The sequence below is a fragment of the Colossoma macropomum genome, unplaced genomic scaffold, assembly GCF_904425465.1.
Source record: "Colossoma macropomum unplaced genomic scaffold, Colossoma_macropomum, whole genome shotgun sequence".
In the NCBI taxonomy this organism is placed as follows: Eukaryota; Metazoa; Chordata; class Actinopteri; order Characiformes; family Serrasalmidae; genus Colossoma; species Colossoma macropomum.
In genome coordinates this window covers 41567694-41592261 of record NW_023494791.1, presented here as the reverse complement: position 1 = coordinate 41592261, position 24568 = coordinate 41567694, and the positions used below count along the sequence as shown (strand labels likewise).

General features: G+C 38.7%; 1 protein-coding gene across 1 annotated transcript in view; it reads left to right on the top strand.

The window, feature by feature from the left end:
• LOC118810932 (cadherin-23-like) overlaps nucleotides 1-24568 on the top strand; it is a 338859-nt gene that overhangs the window by 308312 nt on the left and 5979 nt on the right. Inside the window, exons 24-31 of the mRNA XM_036575094.1 lie at nucleotides 289-434; nucleotides 1403-1622; nucleotides 4636-4788; nucleotides 6324-6437; nucleotides 7843-7991; nucleotides 19964-20024; nucleotides 21614-21762; nucleotides 23835-23970. Coding sequence (XP_036430987.1) covers nucleotides 289-434; nucleotides 1403-1622; nucleotides 4636-4788; nucleotides 6324-6437; nucleotides 7843-7991; nucleotides 19964-20024; nucleotides 21614-21762; nucleotides 23835-23970 — 1128 coding nt within the window. The remainder of the gene's footprint in view (nucleotides 1-288; nucleotides 435-1402; nucleotides 1623-4635; nucleotides 4789-6323; nucleotides 6438-7842; nucleotides 7992-19963; nucleotides 20025-21613; nucleotides 21763-23834; nucleotides 23971-24568) is intronic.

Below are 24568 nucleotides of genomic sequence, written 5' to 3'. Positions count from 1 at the left end.
ATACTTTTAGGCCATGACTGCTTTAATATCTGTCTCTCTTTCTGCTTGTTGTATCTGGTTGTGTGTGTTTTCTCCAGCTGTCTGTTTGTTTTGTTCCCTGTCTGCTTTACTTTATCATTGTGTGCTAGTAGACATAGTGGCTGCTCTTGTGCACTCAGAGCCTTAAATGACATCTTTCTCCATGGTTAACGATTCTTTCCTCTTGAGAGGATCTAAAGACTAAAGTAAAGTCATGGAAGTTTGCCTTCATGCCCAAGTTGGTGCTCACGGCTCTGCTGCCCTCTTCAGGTGGAAACCCGCCACTGCGTTCTTCAGCCAGCACCACGGTCTACGTCAACCTGCTGGACCTCAATGACAACGACCCTGCCTTCCTCAACCTGCCGTTTGTCGCTGAGGTCCCAGAGGGCCTTCCTATTGGATCATCCGTCTTCAGGGTTGGTTTAAATGACCTGAGCTTGAACCTTGATCAAGTACATTCAGAGAAAGAGATGAATTTGGTTTAGCCTGTATTACTTAAGACCAGAGGTCTTCAAAGAGGCCTTGAATTCATTTAGTTTCCAGCTGTGGAAGTTACCAGTTAGCAGTTAGTGGACAATCTATTTACATCAACAGTTTTATTAACTATTAGTGAGTACAGGTGAATCCAGGGCTGGAAACTGGATTTAAAGTTTAAAGATCTCAGCTTTAGACTGATCTCTACTACAGAAACTGCTCATTATTTTCTCTCAAAACTTCAATATAACTTGCGAAAGAGCTTTTATCCTCATACTTTTGGTTCCTGAGCCAAAAAATGGCTATTTCTGCCTTTTAATCTCCTTTTTTTACTTTGAAATGTAAAGAACAAAGCCTAAAATGTGTAGATTTTTATTTGTGTCACAAGCTATTATTTTGAATTTGTAAACATATAGAAATATACTATAGCCATGTTTTACTGGCATCAGTAATAAACCCTTAGAAATGTCAGCTACGTTCTAAATAAGACAGCATGGAACAACTTTTACACAGGGATAGAAAACATAGTAGCACATAGAAAGCAAACAGCATCATTTATTAATATAAATAAATGCATCTCCACAGCAAGGATAATTCCAAGTGGAAGTGGCTAGAGAACACAAGCGTGGGCTAACCAGCACTTCTAACTTGCTTGCATTAGAATCACACCAAATAACATTACATGACATTAAACTCAAACATATGAGGCTTTCTGTTGCCCCTGGTGATTTTAGTTTCAGTGCTCTTGTTTATACTATTTTCTTAATGTTTATTATTGTACTGTTATTGCTGCAAGACTGTGCTTTGTATTTTTTTCTTTACTATAACTGCACTGCAGTTAGACGCTGTGTGAACTGTCTAGAAATCTAATCCAACTCAACCTAATGTGATGTAATCTGGGTTCCCACAGGTGCAGGTGCAAGACCCTGATGAAGCGGAGAATGGAGCGGTCACGCTGGGGCTGCAGGTGGGCATGCCCCGGCTGGACTTCCGCCTTAACAGCAGCACAGGGGTGCTGTTCTCCACAGCCGCACTGGACCGTGAGCAGATCGGACAGTACTACCTGAGGCTGGTGGCCTTCGACGCTGGACAGTACCCCCGCACCTCCACCAGCACCCTTACAATCACAGGTAACTGGACAGCGAGGGCAGTGGAGTGGTACAGTTTTGTTGGGAGGCCTTTCTACATGGACATTTATTTATAATAAATTGACAGTTCACCAAAAGGATTCCCTGTATCCCAACTGTATTCGACCAGCTAAGAAATGTTCTCCGACTTTTGCTTCTTAGCTCTTTTTGTGCATCTATCTTTTGTCCATCTAGTCAGTGATGTTTGGATAGACAGATATACTTTGTAAGGCCACACATTCCGTTACCTAAAACTTGAGTAAAAGAAAATATCAATAAAAATTTAGTACCATACACTGTAGGGGTGGGGGAGACATTGATTCTTAGATGCATTGCGATGCGGACGTGGACGATTCTGAATCGGTTCACAAATGTCAAAAATCAATTTTCTAAGTATTTAATTTATAACGTAATGTTGACGGAATGCAAAAGGCGGAACTTGGAAGTGCAGAAGTGCAGCGCCTGGACAGTCTGTGAGGTGCACATAACAAAAACACAACTGGATGAGCGAGAAATCCGACCAGCACCCTCTGCATTAAAAGCTAGGTTAGGTCAGGAGGCGACAATCCAAATGTTAAGAAGAGCCATTTTGACCTTTCAACAAAAATCAAACCACCTTGGGAGCCACAACATTTAATGTCTAGTATTTCTCAGTATGTAATAATGTTGTAGTATAGGCTAAACAATATAAACGAAAACACAGACTTACTTTGCTCTGCCGCTTTCCTTCCATCTCCGCCAGAAAACTTTTCTTCACAAGTAGAACAGCTTATTATAAAATGTCTCACAACGTTCGACTGTTTTACAAGGATGAAGTCGCTTCTCATTCTCCAGCTTCTTGTTCAAATTTTCCCGTTCCACCATAAATTCTGCCTGAGGCACCAGAAGGTAAATGCGGCACCATTTAAGGTGGCCTGGGAAAATTAGAAAGAGAAGCTGACTTCATCTTTGCAACTTTTTAGTGTTTGACAGTCTCTCGTTGGAGATTTAAGTCCATTCGTCTCCAAATGTTCGTCTCCAAATCTTTCTTTTTGCCTTTTTGTTCGCTATTAGCTAGGCGAGACTGTGTTGCTAGGTGATCTGCAGTCTGAAAAGGGACCTGAATAAGAGCCATACTATAGGCAAGTTGTGTCACACTGAACTAAAATATTTTGGAAACGACAAAACATGAGAAACCAAATTACATGTTTCCACCCGTTTTCCTACCATTCATACTTGCTGCCAACCAGAGGACCTTAGAGCAAGCGATGTCAAAGCCTCCACCCAAGTCAGAGGCGAATTACAAACTCTATCGCAACTTTTATTACGAAGGATTTATCTCGAAGATATTTTTACACAGCGACCCCCCCGACTCTCTACAACGAGACCAAAACCGAGCATGTGCTGTGTGGACATTCATTGCCACAAAATCTTATGTCACCATAACTGCATTTTATCGCAGTTGAGTGGCAGCCTGCATCTCATGTGCTCCAAACAAGAGCAGTGAATGAGAGCCTTCCAGTTCACTTACCACATCACTTCCATTTGTTTTATTGATAAAAGATATTGGAAGTAAATTTGTTATGGATCATTACAAATAATTTGCTTTGAAAGAACCAAGTCCTCACACAGTGAGAAAATAGAAATCCTGTATAGAAAAAAAGATGCATCAAGATGCATCGATAATCGGTTTATAATCACATCGCAGCCCTCTGAATCGTAATTGAATCGAATTGTGAGGTGCCTAGAGATTCCCACCCCTAATACACTGCAAGCCAGTGTAATACTATGAATATAGCATTTAATTATTGTACATAAGTGCTTTCATTTATGTATTGTGTGAAAATTAATTTATCATAAGAACTATGTATTACATAATGGATCTCAAACCTAATTTGTTGGAGTCGAACAGACACTATTACCACAAATTAGGATGTTACAGACTAACTGACCTGCAAGTTATATGTTAAAGGGGAATCCCACCACTTTTTTAAAATACCTGCATAATTAAATAGTTAAGGTGTTTACAAAGTCATTCAGAGTTCTGTTATGTTCTGGAAAAACTATCGACTCAGAACGGTTTACAGTGGTGGGGATAGGAACCAGACATCTAAAGAGTGTAATGCCTCTGAAAACTACCTCACAAAAAGTTATTACATGAAATGGTTATGAATATGCTGCCTGGTTTCTGAGACAATGAGTACAGTCTGATAATTGCAGAAAATAAGATTTTGTCAGTAACACGATCAACGTGTTTATTTGCACTTGAGTGATCAGATAACGGGGAAACTCCAGGTCTACATGAGTTGGGCAGTAATCAGATTTCTGCTTTGCAACCAGCCAATAAACTCACAGAAGAAGACATAAACTTCATGCTGCATCTTTTTTAAAAAAAAAAAAACATCGCACCACTTCACCTGAAAATATGAACACATCGCTCCAAAAGTCTTTTGCTGCCATCTCACGGCAAAGCTGCCTTATTGTCTGGTACAGCAGTCTGTTCTGCACATGCTCAGACTGAGAAATCCGAAAGAAATCAGAGTAAGCGTATATATGCACTGAGAAATCTGATTACTAGGCTAGAATCCAGATCTGTTTATCGGATTTCATAATCGGATTTCTAGATCGGAGTGTGGTGTTTACATGATCATTTAAATAATTGGATAACTGCAGAAATTGTGTCAGAAATAGTTGTGCCATAAGCTTTTGATCTAAAATGTACTTTTTTTAATCCATTCATGATGGTGTGGTACATGCAGGATGTAGTAAAGCAAGATACTACTCAAAGAAAACTGCTGTCATTGCTCTCTGTGGTGAACAGTAAATTGTTCTCTTCGCAGTCGGGGTTGCACAACTTCAAACTGTTCCTTTACGAGTAAAAAAAAAGTCAACTTTTCCATTAGTTCATTGTTAATGCACTTCTAGTATGCATTTAAAAAAAAAATAGAATAAAACATATTCCAGACTCTCTCTCTCTCTCTCTCTCTCTCTCTCTGTCTCTCCCTCTCTCTCTCTCTCTCTCTCTCTCTCTCTCCAGTGTTGGATGTTAATGATGAGACGCCCACGTTTTTCCCACGTGTGTATAACGTCTCAGTGCTGGAGAGTGTCCCGCGTGATTTTGTGGTGGTTAGGCTCAACTGCTCTGATAATGATGCCGGACTCAACGCCGAGCTCAGCTACTTCATCACAGGTCAGACTGCTGAGGCCTGAACTGCCCAAGACAGGCTTACACTGTGTGTGCAGTACATAATAAACAACATCATTGTGTATAAACGTGTTGTTGTGTTTGCTTTGTGTTGTATATATTGCCAGCAAATCTTTATGATTTTTTTTAAATTAAACCAGAGTTAGATCCGATCTTGCAGTGTGATGGCTGAGAGACATTTTACAAGAAATAATTGGCACTCTGACACAAGTGTCACTCCACCTTATTAACCTGTAACCTAGCAACGCCTGTCCAGCATATAGACTGTAATAGACTGTTTAATGGAATTCATTTTCATTATTAGACCCTTTAATGGAACAGTCTGTGTGGAATGTAAATTAATTTTCTTGTTTAAGGAAATAATTATAGATATTGTTAATGACATTGGGATATAATTGCAGCCTTTTTTGGGGCAGGGGGTGTATTTTTTCCTTGTTTTCTCCCAAATTTAGTCATTAGCAGTTCTACACACTAGATCGGTCTCCCACAGTCACACAGTGCTACCAAGCTGGGAGGGAGAAGGCTAGCATGTGTCTAGTGACACAACCACAGTTGTCATATTTTATTTTTGATGTTTTATTTTTTTCATGATGTTAAACTCAGTAAATAAAAACAAGTTGTGTAGTAAAATGTGCAGAAAAATGCCACATTATGTGTGTTTCCTGTAGAGGATCTGGTCAGAAAATCAACAAAAAGTTTAATTTGGCTGATATGTTGTTTGGGAAACCACGTCCTACTGTTAACAAAGTGCATTGCATTGCTTAGTAGGAGAATTGTTTATCGTGATTATTATGAATAGTAGAATGAATTATTTGTTGTCTTTGTATAAAAGCAGTAAGTTACTGCAGGCTCTGCATTATTTTACCACATTTAAGCTCAACTGTGCCGACCTGCAAAGCTGAAATGTAATGGAATACTAATATTTAGATACACAGTGTATTCATATACACAAACATATATGAATGTACATGTTCAGGTTGACAAATTAAGTATCTGTATGTATTTATTTATTCATTCTCTTTTAGGAGAATGGAATTTTTAGAATACTGTTAGAATAATTAAATGCTAAAAAACATGTACCGTCTCTGAAATAAACACCATTAATTGTTGTTTAATAATTATTAAACAGTAGACTGATAAATCAATGTGATGATCAGTTATTAATCTCAGTGTTATTGAGCTCTGCTAAAGCCTGAGTACACTGATAAATCAATGTGATGATCAGTTATTAATCTCAGTGTTACTGAGCTCTGCTAAAGCCTGAGGAGACTGATAAATCAATGTGATGATCAGTTATTAATCTCGGTGTTATTGAGCTCTACTAAAGCCTGAGTAGACTGATAAATCAATGTAATAATCAGTTATTAATCTCAGTGTTATTGAGCTCTGCTAAAGCCTGAGTAGACTGATAAATCAATAGGATAGTGTATTCAGTATTCAGCCACCCTCTTGTATTATTATATAATTGTGGAATTGTGTGCAATTAGTGACACCCTCTGTCTTTGTATGTATGCATGCAGGTGGGAACCAGGATGGGAAGTTCAGTGTGGGTTTCAGGAACGGTGTGGTACGCACTGTGGTGGACCTGGACCGCGAAACACAAGCATCGTACACACTCGTCATCGAGGCCATCGGTGAGTCTGCTGTACCTTTATCTGTGGCTGCTGTGATTGAATGTGTTACCTGCTGGTAGAACCTCATAAGGTAGAGACTTATGAGGGTTTTCACAGCTGAGCTCAGGTCATGCGTGCAAGCCTGCAGTGTGAGCAAGCGTAGTGCAACACCTTCACTTCCTGTCTGAGAGAAGCGCGAGTGCCTGAGGTTTCCTGTTTGTAGTGAAACTGTGAAAGCAAATCGGCAGTGCTTCGGCTGCCGTGGTGTGTTTAGCTATTCTGCAGGCTCAGATGTGTACAACTTGTCTGCTAACACCACCTGTCAGACAGACACCTTTACATTGTTTGAGCATCATTCAAATCAATGCCCATTTTTTATGTGTTTTTTGCATGTTACATGTATTGATTTCTGAAGTGAAAAGAAGTTAACACATTCTCTATAGTGAACACACTTAAATTGGGCATTTTTCTGCAAATGTGCTTAATTTCTACGTTTTTTACACTGCAAAAAAATGGTAGCTTGTCAAGTGAGATGATCTTAAATCTAGTTGATAAATCTAATATTTCCCATTTTGAAATTATTGCACTTATTATAAGATTATCTATCTTATTTCTAGACATTTTGTCATTGTTTTATGTAATTTTATCAATTCAAATACTACACTGGCAGATAATTTTGCTGGTTTCAAGCACATTTCTTAAAACAAACCAGATAATTTTACTTAATAAAATTACTTAAAACAAGTAAAAAAAGCCAGAAATGAGGCAGATAATCTTAATTTAAGTCTACAACAATCTAAACAGGAGAAATATTGGATTTATTGACTATTTTTAAGAATATTTTACTTGACAAGATACCATTTTTTACAGCATACCGAGTGAACTTTTGCACAGGTCACATTTTATGTTTATTGTTTTGTGAATGTCAGTTTCAGCAGATAAACATTAATTGTGCATTCAATTTAGAATTATTACTGTGAAAATTCCCAGATGATGTTGCTATGTGAATATAAACAAATAAGATAACCAAAAGCACATTCTACTGTTTAAGTACGTAAAAATATGTTACTTTTTACCCCATACTGGGTTGAGCATCAACTCCACTATTCATTAAAATGACATTTACAACTTTACACAGACAGAATTTCATTGTCAATTTTTGTTTGTGTGTTTTTGATCTGACATATTTCATCAAGCAATGTCCACTCAAAGAATAATGAAACTGAAACTTGTCTGTTTGTCTAGTTTTTAAATGTAGACGTTCTGTTGAACTGTACTGTTGTATTTAAGCCTTGTTTACAGCCAAACGAAAGCAGACACTTCTCAGAGCTCTGATTTTTTGTTTATTTGTTTGCTTTTTTGAATTCAGCTTTACACTCATTCCAGTTTAGCATTGTTCATTGAGTTTTAACCATTTTCTCCATAGATAATGGCCCAGCTGGGGATAGAAAGACAGGCACGGCCACAGTTTATGTGGAAGTGCTGGACGTTAATGACAACAGGCCCATCTTCCTTCAGAACAGCTATGAGACCACCATTCTGGAGAGTGTGCCAAGAGGAACCAGTATACTGCAGGTATACACAGACCACATACACATAAGCTCAAACAATCGTATGCATAAGTTTAGGCATCATATTACATGTTTTGTTAATTTTTAAATGAAAATAGTAAATGTTTTACAGAGAACACACTTTCAATTCACAAATACTGTTTATTTGCTGAATTTAACATACATTTTGTATGTTATTTTTTCTTTTTACTTTATATTTACTTACATATTTAGTTTACCCTCCGTAGAGGATGTGTTTTTTCTCTACATAGGAACCTGACAAAACATTTAATTTGACCGGGGGTGCTAAAACCTTTGCATACAACTGTATAAACATAAATCATACTTTACTATAGGTGCACTCACTTATACAGATCAAAAAAATAAAAAAACAAGTTCAATTACAATGAAAACAAAAACTAAGAATTACCATAGGGTCCCAGCTCAGACCCCTAATTAGAAAACACTATCAAATCTTTATGTAAATCTGCAAATCTAACCACGACACCCTGTACAACCCTGTAATTTCAGTAGTAAGCATAATCTGCCATCACTGACACCCTCATTACAAATGAGACCTTTTTATGTGCACTTGCTACCTCACAGCTTTGAAGTCGAAGTGCACCTGACATTTTGCCTGATAAGGACTTTCCCCGAACAGCTTTATTCTCGTGATACTAAACCGAACAGAAATATGCATGCTGATGCTGAGGGTTCAGTCATTTTTAGTAAGACACAATGAGACACACTTTCACACACACACACAAAAACACTTATGTAATTAAAAAAAGGGTCAGCATCTGCTGTGTACTCTAGTCAGTAGGGCCGCACAATGAAACTGATTTGAATTGTGTCACAGTATGAGGAGGAGGCGTTGGAGGCAGGGTGTAGGTGTGAGTTTTAAAAATAGAATTATTGAGAATTAAGAATTTAAATAGATTTATTAAGAAGTAAGAATTAAAATAGATTTATTAAGAGCCACTAATGATAAAGAAAACACAACACAAACATGGAACAAACTCACAGAGTATTTAACTAACATGAAGATTCAAGGCCAGACAAGGAACACTCAACAAGAGGGCTACTTATACACAAACCACAAACAAGACACAGCTGAAACAAGTGGGACTAGGGGAGTGGTGTGACGCAAGGGCGGAGCAAAGGACGAGAAAAGCAAAACATCAAGATCAAGCACATTGACAAAGAGACAAGAGAGAAGGTAAACAAAAAGGGAAAACATGACGTGGACACAGCTAAGATGGGGAATACATTACAAATTACAATCACAGTTTTGGCAATTAAGCTTAAATTAATTGGCTAATTAGCTGGTCATTATTCACTCTGGTATATAAAAAGGACAATCCAGCCTATATACCATTTAATATGCTGTTTGTCATGTTATATAGTGTTCTGTGGTGCAGCATTTCATTCCTCAGCCTCATTGGCTTGACAGAATTAATGATTTTATATCCTGTTTATGTGTTCATTCATCAGTGTTCCCTCACTACAATCCCCAACATGCATTATGCAAATATATCATGCAACCATTGTGAATCCCACCCTCAGTGATCCACTGATGTATCACTGATGTAGAGGCAAATAAATACAGACGTAAAGTAACATTCGCTGTCTGACCATCTATGTTAGCCAGCTAGCGGAACACTTCAGCCCCCAAAACTTCGCCTCCCTATAGCTGTAGTTTTTTCAAAAGTTCCTCCTACCTTCAAGATACATCATCAGAAGGGATTTAATAAACACTTCATTAATGATCGTACATGAATTATTTTGTCAAACATAATACAGTTTGCTGAATATTTTAATCAAGGAAGTTGAATGATCATGATATGTAATTATATGTAATTATATCACTGTCTCATCAGAGTATGAGAAAGAGCATTTAAAGAGGAATTCCACCAATATTAAAAAATCTACATGATTCAGTCAGATGTAAACAGTCATTCAAAGTAGTTTGATGTGAATCTTTTCATTTTAGAGAAACTTCACTCACAGTGGTGGTGATAGGTATCATAAGCTGTATAACACAAATGTAGCCATTTTATTTACTATTTATGACCAGTGAACCCACACGTGTCTTCTTGTAGTTTTCATATCATTGCTGTCAGAACAAAACCTCGTATCTCCAAAATGGTAACTTTACAGGAGAAGGGAAAAACATACTTTACTTTTAATGTAAGTCAGCGGAACCAGACTTTTTTCCAAGTAATTTTTGGTCATTTCTTTTGGTCCAATCATCAATCATTTTGGTCTACTCATCAATTTTACACACAACGTAAAGACCAACAGGCATTTTCAAATTACATCAAAAACTGAAAAATGACAAAAATGAAGATAAGAGATTTTGTTCCGACAGCAGCGATATATAATGTTGATGATGCCATACATGATGAAGCATGTACGAATGCTTATCTCAAAAATATAAAACAGGCATCAGACAACGTATTTGGGTAATAACTTACATATATATGATATATATATCACCACCACTGTGAACTGTTCTCATTTCAGTGTGACCAATTTCCATCTCACTGATTCAGTTATGCAAAAATTTTGTAGTAAGTGCGTTTAACAACACTGTTTGTATTATTTTTGTAGATACAGATTTCAACATTGAGCAAAATAATTGTACCATTTTAACTATTACTGTGCAGCCCTACTGGTAAGCAGCATACTTCTATACACACTCATGACTTTTTCTCCAGTCATCTAAGCTTTTTATAATTCTAACCACTTAAACTCTCAAACACTTGAGTCTAGAGGGCAGGGCCCGTTAGCACAGCCAGATCTTTCAACTCCAACAACACAGGCTGGAAAACCCCATCAAATGGATGCCCACTGGCACTCCTTCTATCCTGGCAGTCCTCCATTAGCCCAGAGTGCTATTATGCTGGCATGTCTGGGTAGCTCAGTGGGCTGAGCCATTGCCTGTGGAAGGTCAGTTATGGACTTCAACGGTTGCTAGACTCCATAGGTCAGGCTGAGTTGAGGCAACATCCTGTTGGCGATGGCTGAAGTCTAGTCACATGCATGTCCAGTACTGATCCCGTTGTAAAGTGGCCATAATCTTTTGTGGTCAGGATATGGTCAGTGCATTTTAATACTGTAGCATTGCCCTGGCATCAGCAGCGATGAAGATGCGTCTTCTTAGTGTGCTTATGTTTGTATTTCACCATTTTTTACCATTCAAGTTTGGAATCACATATCATATTAATTACTGTGGTTGTTTTGTCCATAAGAGTGTATTTAGTGTAGATTGAAACATTTTTCAGATGTTTAATTCAATATTCCAAGTTTTTATGAACAGAAAGGAGTAATTCAATGATAAATAATATACTGTACTTAGCTATTTGTTGAAATTTCACAGTCTAACTTCATTCATGATTCTCTACAGCTTTCTTAACTATTGTGGAGTCATCTACAGATGCCCTCATCAGCTTGAACACATCTACAATGTAGATGTCATGTCATTTTTACAGATTCCTATTAATTTAAAACCTGTGAATTTGCAGAGTGAGACTGTCTGCAGCAACAATGCTATGTATAACTTCAACATGAGCCTCGCATTACTTCAACATGAAAGGGTGGGCTAAACTGCTGAAGCTTGAATAGATGATTCAGTGTACATATTTCATGGCTGTGACATCAGAAACATAACAAATTCCAAACAACCAACAAATTTGGTTTTAATGTACAGTGATTCCACATTATTGACGGTAGTGTATATGTATATCGTGTTATCTGTATGTGATGGAGTATTTGCATGTCTATATCTCGGTAGCATACTGTAGTAAACAAGGCAGGGTCAGCTGAACCTGTGGGTCACTCCTGTCCTGCTCCAGCTGTAAGGACAGCTTGGACTGTAGCCTGCTCTGGGCTGAAGCAGAAGGCTGTGGCGGTCTTCTGAAGGATGGGGCCGAAGAGAAAGACCTCCGAACGGAGCCTAGTCGCTTCCACAGCTTCAGCTGGGGCTCACTGGGTGAAGACTGACTGCAGTAGAGGTCGCCTCCCAGCCCACAGCCTCCATCCAATTCCTCTGACCTCCTGGAGGAGCAACACACCGCTAGGATGCTCACACACCCTCCGAAAAGCAGGAATAGGACGAGTGTGACGATGATGGTGGGGAGCGGGTGATGAAGGTCGAGAGGAGGAAAGGCTGGGGAGACAGGGATGGAGAGGTTGGATGAAGGGAGAGAGAGATTAGATAGGGGAGGAGCGAGGGACGAATAGGAGGAGGTATAGGTGACAGTGATGTTTTGTAGGTCGTCCATGTTGGATCTGAGGAGAAAAGAAAAGCAGAGATGTTTAATGGAACCATTTTTGTTGTTTTTTTTAAGACTTAAATATGAAAATGAGTTGGACTGAGAAATGGCCATTTTAAATGTGTAGATCCTTTAAAAGGGCTTGAATGATCCATTTGCTTCCTGACAGCCAGGAACAGCACAACGTTTAATCATTTTGCCTGCAGTTTTCAGTCCAGTAACTCTGCTGAAAGACTTTCTGCAGGAATAACACTCCTCATCGCTTCAACATCAGCAGGCAGGCTAAACTAATGAAAGCTGAACAGGTAGTCGTATGTAAATATTTCATGGTTGTGACATCAGAACTATGAATAATTCAAAAGAGCCTGTTTTTGCAGCTTATTTTCATACAGTTCTGGACAGCATTGTTGGACACCCTTATCATTTTTTTACAAAATGTTATTTATCTTAATAAATAAATGGAAATATACCTTTATATATATATGTTTTTAAATATTAAAATATTGAAATAAATTTCTAGAGTTATTGAAAAAAAATCTCAACTAGCAGGAAGTGATTTTAAAGAACAGAAACAAAATATGACATGGACAGTGTTAACGGTACCCTTTCTAATATTTTGTTGCACACCTTTTTTATTGAACATGAGTGTTTATTGGCCAAAGATGTTTTACAATACCTTTTTTATGAGACAATGTACATTATGTAATTAAATTTAGGGCAGCCAGTAATGTTGGCCAGAACTGTATACAGACTGGATGACAGAGGAGTGAAGTGTTTGACTGTTTAACAGTGTTTTTTGAAAAGAACGCTGTCTTTAAAAAGCATTTTTTATGATGAGGGCCCTTTAATTAGGCCAGAAATGTTAATCTGAACCTGAAAGTAGCCTAAGAACATTCTCCAACTTGAACCTGACAACCACCTACCAGAGACCAAATAATAGACACCTAACTATGTAATTTAACATAATCCAAGCCAAGCAAACACCTGAAAAATGAAACCTGAGTGCATATTATGGTCCCATTGGGTTCCCACAAGTATTTCAAGCTCTAGATGTGATCTAGCCAGTGCAGATTCAAGAGTTTGTGTGTATTTTTGAACAGGTTAACAGGATGTGGTAAGCAGAGTAGATGTGAGTGTTTCTGTAAACGTAGGTAGGAACATGTGAAGGGGTGGATCTCTCCTTTTATTTCCATCCAACATAAGACTACCAACAAAGCACATACTGGCTACTTCATTAGAAACACCTACCTTGTTGGCGTAGGCATATAGTCTGAGACTATAGCTTACCTAACTAACTTTTTCCATGCACAGTTTGTGTTAGCCATTCTCGTCTTCCTTCATCAGTGGTTTGGTGACATTTGACTACAGGACAACTGTTGGCTGGATATTTTTGGATTTCAACTTTGCGGTGACATCACAGTGTTGGAAAAACCCAGAACATCTACCATATTGGTAGAACTGCTGTGCTTAGAATGGTCCACCCACCAGTTCCTTATGGTGGTGGTCCTACACTAGGCTTCTTCCCTAAAGAACTTCTTCAAAATATTTTCTACGGAACAGTTCTGGAGGGAACTAAAAGTGGTCCTTTTTTGGCATCGCTCCAGAGAATACATTCTGACATCTTAATTTTAAGAATATATTGTGCAAGACCTGGTAGGCCACCAAACCTGTCCCCATCAGATAAACAGTAGCTTTCATCTTTCAAAGAGAGGAGGAAATCAAGCTGCTTCAGATCTGAAAAAAATCCACAGATGTTTCTGTCCATCCTACCATTGTGAGAAGACATCTCAACGCTATGGATCTGAAAGGATGTGTAGATGTCAAGAAGCCCTCACTGAGAAAAGGAAATAAACAAAAAAATGTAAATCAAACAAAGAAGCTGCTGGAGTTCCCCGAACAATGGACTGACCACCCCAGAGTCCATATCTCAACACCACTGAATATGTTTGGGATTATTGGATGGGAGAAGCAGAAAATGCAACCAACTTCTAAGACTGAACTTTGGAGGTGTGGAAAAATATCCCTGCAGATTTCTTTGAAAAACTGATAGCAAGTCTTTTAAAAAGAATGTAGACGGTAATAAAGGCAAATAGTGGACACACTAAACACTAATGATCTTGTATTTAATGGCCATCTTGACTGGAAATTAAAAATGAAGGGTGGTCTTGGGCTTTTACACTGCACTGTTTATGAAAGGGAGAGCAATATGAGGCTGGTGGATCTTAATGGCTAGATCTTTCCATATAGTCCCCCTTTTTTGACACATTTATTTTTAAGAGTGGCTCTTTATGGTGGCTACTTTCAGTTGGTGTATGGAGTGGAGGCTGGCTGCTAAACTGTGCCGCAGCAGATGGCCCACAGTCTGTAAATGTAAGTCTACAAAGTGCACTTGTATAGGTGTTTCTGATAAAATGGCCAGTGAATGTAACTACAATGGCACAGTAGGTGTGCCTAATAAACTTCTGTTTGATTGCTTTAATGTGGAATTAAGCTGCGCTCTTTTGTGCTTTTATTATAAGTTGCGTCACTGACAGTAACTGGAATAAGCTGCTCCCAGCATGCTTCTGTCTGGAGCTATTGTGTAGACTTGCAATGCACAGGCTGAGTCAGTGAGGCTCAGCAGAGCACCCAAACCAGCATACGCACACACAAACTGCTGGCATTTGAGCCAATTACATCCCTATTAAATAAATGCACAAACAGGTGAGCAAGCTTGACAAAGTATTTTTGTAACATAATATAAATTGGGTTTATTAAAATACCCCCCCGCCATATAAAACGTGCGTCCACACTGTTTTACATCACACACATTCTCGGTACACCAATCACTAATTTCAGTCTCTCTCCGCTCAGTAGCGTTCGCAAATGTCAGCATGTTAAAGTCGGGGCGATCAAAGTGAGGCTTAACTGTTTAGTGAAAACACATCGGGACGTGAAATTAGTCCAAATGGCAGAAATGCGGCGAAAAGGCCATGAAGGCAGGCGCCCTGATTAGAAAAAGCCTTAATCAGTCTCTCTCTCTCACACACACACACACACACACACACATATATATATATATATATATTTACATATATATACTCTTATAATACACTCAAGTCTTAAAGGGCCCAAAACTGAATTTTCCTCACAATTTTAAAATAAAGGATTTCAGTGCCATATGTGAACATTGAGTGTGTTTACATGCACTCAATAATCTGATCATAATCAGATTTCTGCAGTTATCTGATTACTCAAGTGGTCATGTAAACAGCATACTCCGATTTCTAAGATCAGAGTAAGGTCTACAAATCTAATAAAGAGAGCTGGATTCTGGCTCAGTAGTCAGATTTCTCAGTGCATGTAAACTCTTACTCTGATTTCTTTCGGATTTCTCAGTCTGCGCATATGCAAAACAGACTGCTGTGCTGAAAATAAGCAAGCAGCGTTGCCGCGAGATGCAGCAAAACACTTTTGGAGCGACGTTAAAACCAACTACATCCTTGTTGAAATGAAACATTTAAATCTTCACTTTCATATAAAAGTTAAAAACATTTCAATAGTTTCAGTAGTTACCATTTCAGAGAAAGTTCGGTTACATCATCGATGAATATGCACACAAAGGATGCGCTCAAATAACTAACTCTTCACTCCATTCGAAATACACTGTTGAATATTCATCAGCAATTAGCCAGATGTCCCATTATTACTAGTAGCAATTATCATCACCGATATTACATCATTAACTTTAGCATGCACTCTTAAAAATAAAGGTTCTTCATTTTCTAGATGATGTATCTTCAAATTTTTAGGTAAAGTGGCGCAATGTTTTTTTTAACAGAAAGCAGCAGCGAGAAATTAGAGTTTACATTACGTTTATGTCATGACTTCTTCTGAGTTTATTGGTTGGTTGCAAAGCAGAAAGTGCATGTACACGTGTTGACCAGATTTTCTGCAGTTATCGGATTATTAAGTGCATGTAAATGTACTCAGTGTTTCAAGACGTATCATTTAGTCCCCAGTCCATACATGAAATCTAAACTACAAAAAAAGTTAGTTTTTAATTCATTCTTTTTGTGATGTTACAAAAAACAGCACATTTACATGTATCCACCAGATCAGCATACAGCAGTTTAGCCCATCCTACACAAGCTGAAGTCATAAGAAGTGTTTGACCTTGTTGAATGAAGCACAAAAACAGAGCATCCAGTCAGAACAGAGCTCATTTACATAAATCAGCCCTAAAGGTACAGTAACAAAAACAGCCTGTTTAATTCTCCAGGATAAAGAGAAACTGGAAATTGATCATGTAAAAATGAATTATGACAGTTTTTGGTGCATGAAACTGCACAAACATCATAAGCAGACCTTAAATAATATACAAGACAAATATAGCATGTGGGCTCTTTACAGTTTCAAGACACAACATTCACTCCTCAGTCCATACAGTCCATATATGCAATCTAAGCTACAAAAACAGACCATTCAACTCACTTTTTGTGATGTCACAAAAAATAACACATTGACGTATTTCCGCCTAATCAGCCTACAGCAGTTTAGCCCCTCCCAGTTATACAAAGTTCTATGAAGTGTTTCAGCCCAGACTGCTTGAATGAGACAGTGCAGGACAGCCCATCAGAGCAGATGTGATTTACAGTCGCTTGCAAAAGTTTTGGCGGCCCATGTTGTGTTGTTTTTTTAAGTGAAAAAAGTAAAACATCCCCGACAGAGAACACATTAATACACAAAAACTGTTCATTTGCTGGATTTCACGTATTAAAAATAAAAATTTAATATAAAACATGGCCTGTGCAAATGTTATAGCGCATTTTATACTTTGTTTCGTTTTTTTCCAGTGTGTTAGACTAAATCTTTGCAGAGAAATGACAAATTTAAGTGTGTTCTCTGTAGATGATGTGTTAACTTATTGTGTAAATATGTGTTATAAAACTGCACAAACATCATAAGTAGAAAATAGAAAAAATAAAATACAAAAAAGTAGGATATGGACCCTTTAAATGCCCATGTCTTTTATATACCAGCATCTTCACTTTCATATAAAAGTTAAAAACATTTCAATAGTTTCAGTAGTTACCATTTCAGAGAAAGTTCGGTTACATCATCGACGAATATGCACACAAAGGATGCGCTCAAATAACTCTTCACTCCATTCAAAATACATTGTTGAATATTCATCAGCAATTAGCCAGATGTCCCATTATTACTAGTAGCAATTATCATCACCGATATTACATCATTAACATTAGCATGCACTCTTAAAAATAAAGGTTCTTGGCTTGGATGTATGTGTTTTTTTGGAAAACTTTTAATTTGTATAATGTGAAAGTTCTTTAACCTTAAAACCAGTTCTTTAAAGAACCATCTTTTCAAAGCCTCTTTAGGGAACCTAAAGCGGTTCTTCTATGGCATCGCTCCAGAGAACCCTCTTTCACGGCCCTTATTTTTAAGAGTGTAGATGGTCAATAGTCTGTTTAAATAAAACTTTACCTTAAGCAACAGTATGTTGTGCTGTGTGCTGCAGTCTTCCCTCCTTTTCTGTCTTTCTTCCACGCCGGGAAGGAGCTCTTACATGGAAGAGAAAAAGAGAGAGAGTGGAGCGAGGGCCGAGAGGGTGCATTAAGTGGCCCACAGCTTTGAATTTGTTTCAGCAGTGCAAGAGACAGTACTGGTCAGTTAAATTCACCAAGCCAAGGCCTTTATACTGTCAAGCTACTCTGTGTGGACAGTCATTTACAGACTCTTTGCAGAAATATTTTTTTTTCCAAAGTTTCTGACCCCTACCGAGCCCAGAATGGTACAGTCCACTCTGCATGCCCTATTCATCAATCTCAAAGTGACCCCCTACCCTTTCTTCTCTCTCTCTCCCCCTCCTCCTCTCTCACCCACTTTCTTCTTCCCTTCCCCAAATCTCTTTATAAAACTAATGTGTCTCTAGAAGGGGTCCTTCTCAGCCTGTGTGTGTGTGTGTGTGTGTGTGTGTCTCAGGCTGCTATTGTGAAGCTGTTGTTGTCTTGACAACCACCTAACTGTAGCAGGCAGTGAAAAGAGAGTCAGATGGCAATTTTATTAAGAGTTTTAAAAATGAACACATCATTGTTTGGATGTGCCCACCATTCTCTGTTCTTATGTGTGTATAAGTCACCAGCTGTAGACTGAAGTTTGTTTTCGCACTCTCAACTGTGCAGGTGTTACTTTCATTACTATAACAATGCATGCATTTAAAACTGGTTTCTGATTTTACGCTTTCATATATATATATACATATGAATCACACGTCTCTGTCTGGCAGTCTGATGGATGAGCCTGGGTTTGGCGAATGCCAGGAGGACGTTACCTGCCTAACTGCACCGTACCAACTGTAAAGTTTGGTGGAGGAGGGATGATGCTATGAGGTTGTTTTTCAGGGGTTGGCCTAGAACCCTTAGTTCCAGTGAGGGGAAATCTTACTGTTTCAGCAGACCAAGACATTTTGGAAAATTCTATGCTTCCAACTTTGTGGGAACAGTTTGGGGAAGACCCTTTTCTGTTCCAGCATGACTGAGCCCCAGTGCACAAAGCAAGGTCCATAAAGGCAGGGCTGGGTGAGTTTGGTGTGGAAGAACTTGACTGGCCTAGCCCTGACCTCAACCCCATCAAACACCTTTGGGATGAAATAGAACAGAGATTGTGAGCCAGGTCCTCTCGCCCAACATCAGTGTCTGACCTCACAAATGCTCTTCTGGATGAATGAGCAAAACTTCCCACAGACACACAAAATGTGTAGAAAGCTTATCTTATTGTCTTAGAACTATTGTAAGACATAAAATATAAGATAATCCACTGCCATAAAGAAGGAGAAAGTTAAAGAAAAATAAGTGAAAAATCAGGAGTTTCCAAAACTGGAGTTCAAAACATTATTAAACAATATAAAAAATGAGACTCACAACAACTGTGCAAGACCTGGTGGACCACCAAACCTGTCCACATCAGATAAACAGCCCTTCAAGCTTTCATCTTTGAGAGAGAAGAGAAAACACTATGTGTCTGGAAGGATGTGTAGCTGTCAGGAAGCTGTTACTGAGAAAAGAAAATACATTTAAAAAGAAGATTAACACTAGAGCTAGATTACTTAGATTAGATGCTTTCTTAAAAAAAGGTCTTCCAGGGTTCTTTAGTAAAGAAAATGATTCTGTATAGAACCATTAACACTCAAAAATCCCTTTGCATGATTAAAGGGTTCTTTGCATCATGAAAGAGTTCTGAGGAATGTGCTGCAGATGGTTCTATATAGAACCTTTTTGAAAAGGGTTCTATATAGCACCTAAAAGGGTTCTTCTATTGTTACAAGCTTGACACTGTAACAATAGAAGAACGCTTTTTGGTGCTCTGTAGAGCCCATCAAAAAGGTTATATATAGAACCATCTGCAGCACATTCCTCAGAACTCTTTCATGATGCAAAGAACCCATAAAGAGCCAACTTCTATTAAGAATGTAGACTGAACTTTCAAGATGTGGAAAAATATCCCTGCATATTTTTTTAAAAGCTAAGAAGAATGAATGAAAGCTATATATATATATATATATATATATATATATATATATATATATATATATGTTTGTAGGATATGTATGTATGAGACAAATGTATGACCCCACGTCCTGACAACAAAACAAAAACAATTCTGTGTATGTGTATGTGTGTGTGTGTGTGTGTGTGTGTGTGTGTGTGTGTATTTACAGGTCCAGGCTACGGATGCTGATCAGGGAGAGAATGGCAGGGTTCTGTACCGAATTCTCTCGGGTGAGTTTTCTTCCTGTACGCTGCTCCCACACTTTGAATGCCTTATCCAGACGTGCTCACACAATGCATTACAAAAGTGCACACTGTGGTGCAAAAATGGAAAAACACAATAAACAGAAAACAGTGCCTGAAAAAGGCCCCACATGTAAGAAGTCACAAGAACACTTGAGAAACCACAGCCATGCAAACACTGCGGTGTGTCTCCACCACAGGCAGTGAGGACTGCTCAGCACTACAGAAGTGCTTTGCTCTCTCCACTGTTATCAACTGCACATTAGATGTTCATGCACAGCAGCTGTGTGGTGATGAGTTAGCACTTAATTACTGTCATAATACTTTTAGAGCATACATGTGTGAAAAAGAATGGCTATTTGGCCTTAAAGTTTGGGTGTGTGATGTGTGTCAGTGCACTGCACAATGTTGGACAAAGTGTCCTCACATATTGAGCAATACAAGTGCATGCAGAAATAGTGCTAAAAACTAAACAAGATAAAAGTATCTTGATTAGCTGTTAACTGTCAAGCTGTTAAACCACAGCACTCACCAGAACATGAATATAAACAATACTCTATGCACATTAATCTAATTCTGAACTCTCTCCATGTTACTGCTGAGTTACTGAAATGACCACCTAAACAAACATTTATACATTGTTTGCTGAACACTTAAGTATAATTTACACACTGGACCTACTTCTGAAATTGCTGCATAAATCTTGCACACAAAAATATATGCCCATTTTGAATTTGATGCCAACAACACATTCCAAAAAAGTTGGGAAGGGGGCCTGTTTACCACTGTGTTCCATCACTTCTTCTTTTAACAGCACTCTGTACTCTTTGGGTACTGAGGAGACCAATTGCTGTAGTTTTGAAAGTGATATGTTTTCCCATTCTTGTTTAATCTAGGATTTCAGCTGCTTTTTTTCATTCAGCTGCTATTTTTCATTTCATAATGCGGCAAATGTTTTCAGTGGCTGACAGATCTGGACTGCAGGCAGGTCAGTTTAGTACCCGGACTCTTTTAATATGGAGCAATGCTGTTGTATTACATGCAGAATGTGGTATAGCACTGTCTTGCTGAAATAAGCAAGGCATTCTCTGAAAAAAGACATTGTCTGGATGACAGCATATGTTGCCAAAACATGTATATATCATTCAGCATTAATGGTGCCTTCATAGATGTGCAAGTCACCCAACTTTTTTGGACATGGGGTTGTACATATAGTCTGTTAATCGCACTAGTGCATATGTACTCATGTATGTCTTATTATTTATGCACCAGAGAATAGCCCTGTTTGCCTTATAGCACCCTGCATATTTCCACCATGAATGGCTTTTAAAACATACATTTTAGGCCAAAACTCAGTCTCAAACTATCATAAAACCAGGAAGTGTCTTTGTAACTAGTGCAATAACTGTCAGTGAGGGGGCTTTTAGAGGCATTAAACACTTCAGACATCTGGTTCCTGTCTGACACAAGGAGTTTCTCTAGAATGGAGCATTTCACATCAAACCACATCTCAACCATTTAGTCACTCCCTTCTGAGTTTAATAATACAGAATCTGTGTTTGTGTTTCTCTCCTTAGGTAACAGTGGTGGTCAGTTCAGTATAGACCTCCTATCTGGTCTGATCACTCGTGGGCAGCGAGCGCTGGACAGAGAGACAAGTAGTTCACACCTGCTGGAGGTGGAGGCCTACAACAGTGACCAGGGCAGCATGAGGAGCTCCGTCAGGGTGTGTGTGTTTTCTGAAGTGGATATTTTGCACCTCTATGTGGATAAATCAATGAGCAGCAAACTAACAAAACAGTAAAGTGGAAAGCTATTGTTACCATTGAAACAAGACGTAACAGTATATGAGAAAGATGCTACAACATTGACTGTATACATAATATACACTTTATGGCCAAAGTATGTGGACACCTGACCATCACAACTATATGAGCTTATTGGACATCTCATTATAAAACCCTGGGCATTAATGTAAAGTTGGCCCCCCTTTGCAGCTATAAAAGCTTCCACTCTTCTAGGAAGATTGTTCAAAAGATTTTGGAGTGTGTCTGTAGGAATTTGTGCCCATTTAGTCTAAAGAGCATTGATCTTCCAGTTCATCCCGAAGGTTTTCAGTGGGGTTGAGGTCAGGGCTCTGTGCAGGCCACTGGAGTTCCACCCCAAAACTCATCAAACTATGTCTTTGTGGAGTTTACTTTGTGCACCGTGGCACAATCATGCCCAAACAGAAAAGGCCCTTCCCAATTTTTGCCATAAAGTTATATAATATATATAATTATATATAGCATATAATTGTCTAAAATGTCTTTGTATGCTGTAGCATTAACATTACCCTTCACTGGAACTACAGGGCCCAAACCCTGAAAAACAGTCCCAGAGCATTATCCCTCCTCCACCAAACGTTACTGTTAGCATTATGCATTCCAGTAGTTAGCGTTTTCCTGGCATCCATCAAACCCAGATTCAGACCACCAGATAGTGAAGCATGATTCATCACTCCAGAGAACAGTGGCGTCGTGTTTTACACCACTTCAGCCAACAATTTGTGCACACTTTGGCATTGTGCATAGTGTTATTAGGGTTATGTGCGGCTGTTTGGCCATGGAAACCCATTTCATGAAGCCCCTGGTGCACAGTTTTGTGCTGAGGCAGTTTGGAACTCGTAAGTAACACAACAGAGGATAGGCGATTTTTTATATGTTTCATCACTCAGCAACCCCAATCTGTGAGTTTGTGTGGTCTACTGTTTTGTGGCACTTACTGTTGTCTGGGGCAGCTCTAGCAGGGCAGAAATGAATGTGATTAACTACACAAAATAATGCAATTAATTGCGATTTCTACAGAAATCATTTGTCAACCCTAGTTTTTACACATCAGTGACACTGCTAGGAGGAGCTACAAAGTGACCAGTAAGCATTCAGTCACTGAGCAATTTATTAGATACACCAACCTTGTATTTAAATTCAGTGTCCTTTTATCAGTGAGTTTATCATATAGGTGCACTTTATAGTTCTACAATGACAGACAGTAGTCCACAATTTGTTTTCCCACCTTTACTCCATTCATCAGTGGTCAGGACCCCCACAGGACCACCACAGAGCAGGTATTATTTGGGTGGTGGATCATTCTCAGCACTGCAGTGACACTGATGCAGTGGTGGCATATTAGTGTGTGTTGTGCTGGTACGAGTGGATCAGATACAGCAGTGCTGCTGGAGTTTTAAACTCCACCTATCTTTGTGGTCCACCTTGTTGATATAAAGTTAGAAAGAGTACCACATCTGTTTGTGTTAGTCATTCTCTAGTCCTTCATCAGTGGTCACAGGATGCTGCCCCCAGGATGTTGTTGGCTGGATATTTTTGGTTGGTGGACTATTCTCAGTCCAGCAGTGACACTGAGGTGTTTAAAAACTCCAGCAGCACTGCTGTGTCTGATCTACTTGTACCAGCACAACACACACTAACACACCACCACTACATCAGTGTACGTCACTGCAGTGGTGAGAATGATCCACCACCCAAATAACACCTGCTCTCTGGTGGTCCTGTGGTGGGTCCTGACCACTGAAGAACAGGGTGAAAGGGAGCTAACAAAGTATGCAGAGAAACATTATTTTAGAATGCACACACACACACACACACACACACACACACACACACATATATATATATGTCTGTGTGTCTATGTGTGAGCTTGATAGCCATCTATGAGATGAACCTCTGCCACTCAGATTCTGAGAACATCCTTATCTCTCTCTTTATCTCTCTTTCTCTCTCTGTGTGTTTCTCTCTGTAGGTAATCTTGTATGTAGAGGATGTCAATGACGAGCGTCCTGTCTTCACTCAGCAGCAGTACAACAGGCTGGGACTCAGAGAGACCGCGGGAATCGGAACCTCTGTTATCGTGGTTCGAGCTGCTGACCCAGACACAGGTGCATAATTACAGTAAAATCCACCCAACTAATTATAGATGGAAAAGTGCATCGGTAATCATGATGCATCACTCTGAAAATGTGGATTCAGCTGCATCGATTTTGGAATGTTAAAATCAATTATAATTGATTATAATAGACTAAAACCAAGTACGTGCTCAGTTTTAGGCCATAACGATATTCGCTGCCCATTTTCAAATGTAAAAAAGCACTAAGGCATGGTTTATCAGTTTTTGTCTACATTTCACTACCGTGAAAATAGTTCCTTCAGTCACATTTGAATGTTCTCTGTATTTTAAAGAGTCATTTAGAATCGTACCAAAATAATCCAGCAGTGATGTAGAGGCTGTTACAGGTATTTGGTTTCCTAGTAGTTATTTTAGCTATCTGCCTTCCCTCTATGTAATGATGAAATGTGAACTCTCTGCCCCCAAGAAATACACCCCAAGGCAACTGTAGCTTTGTTTTTTTCTAAAGAAATGTGCAAATGAAGGCATATTTAAGTATTTACATGTCATTTACATGTCTAAATGTAATTTTTTTGGAAAATTTCCTATATGAAAATGCAAAAAGAAGATCATCTGACAAGAAGTCAGTG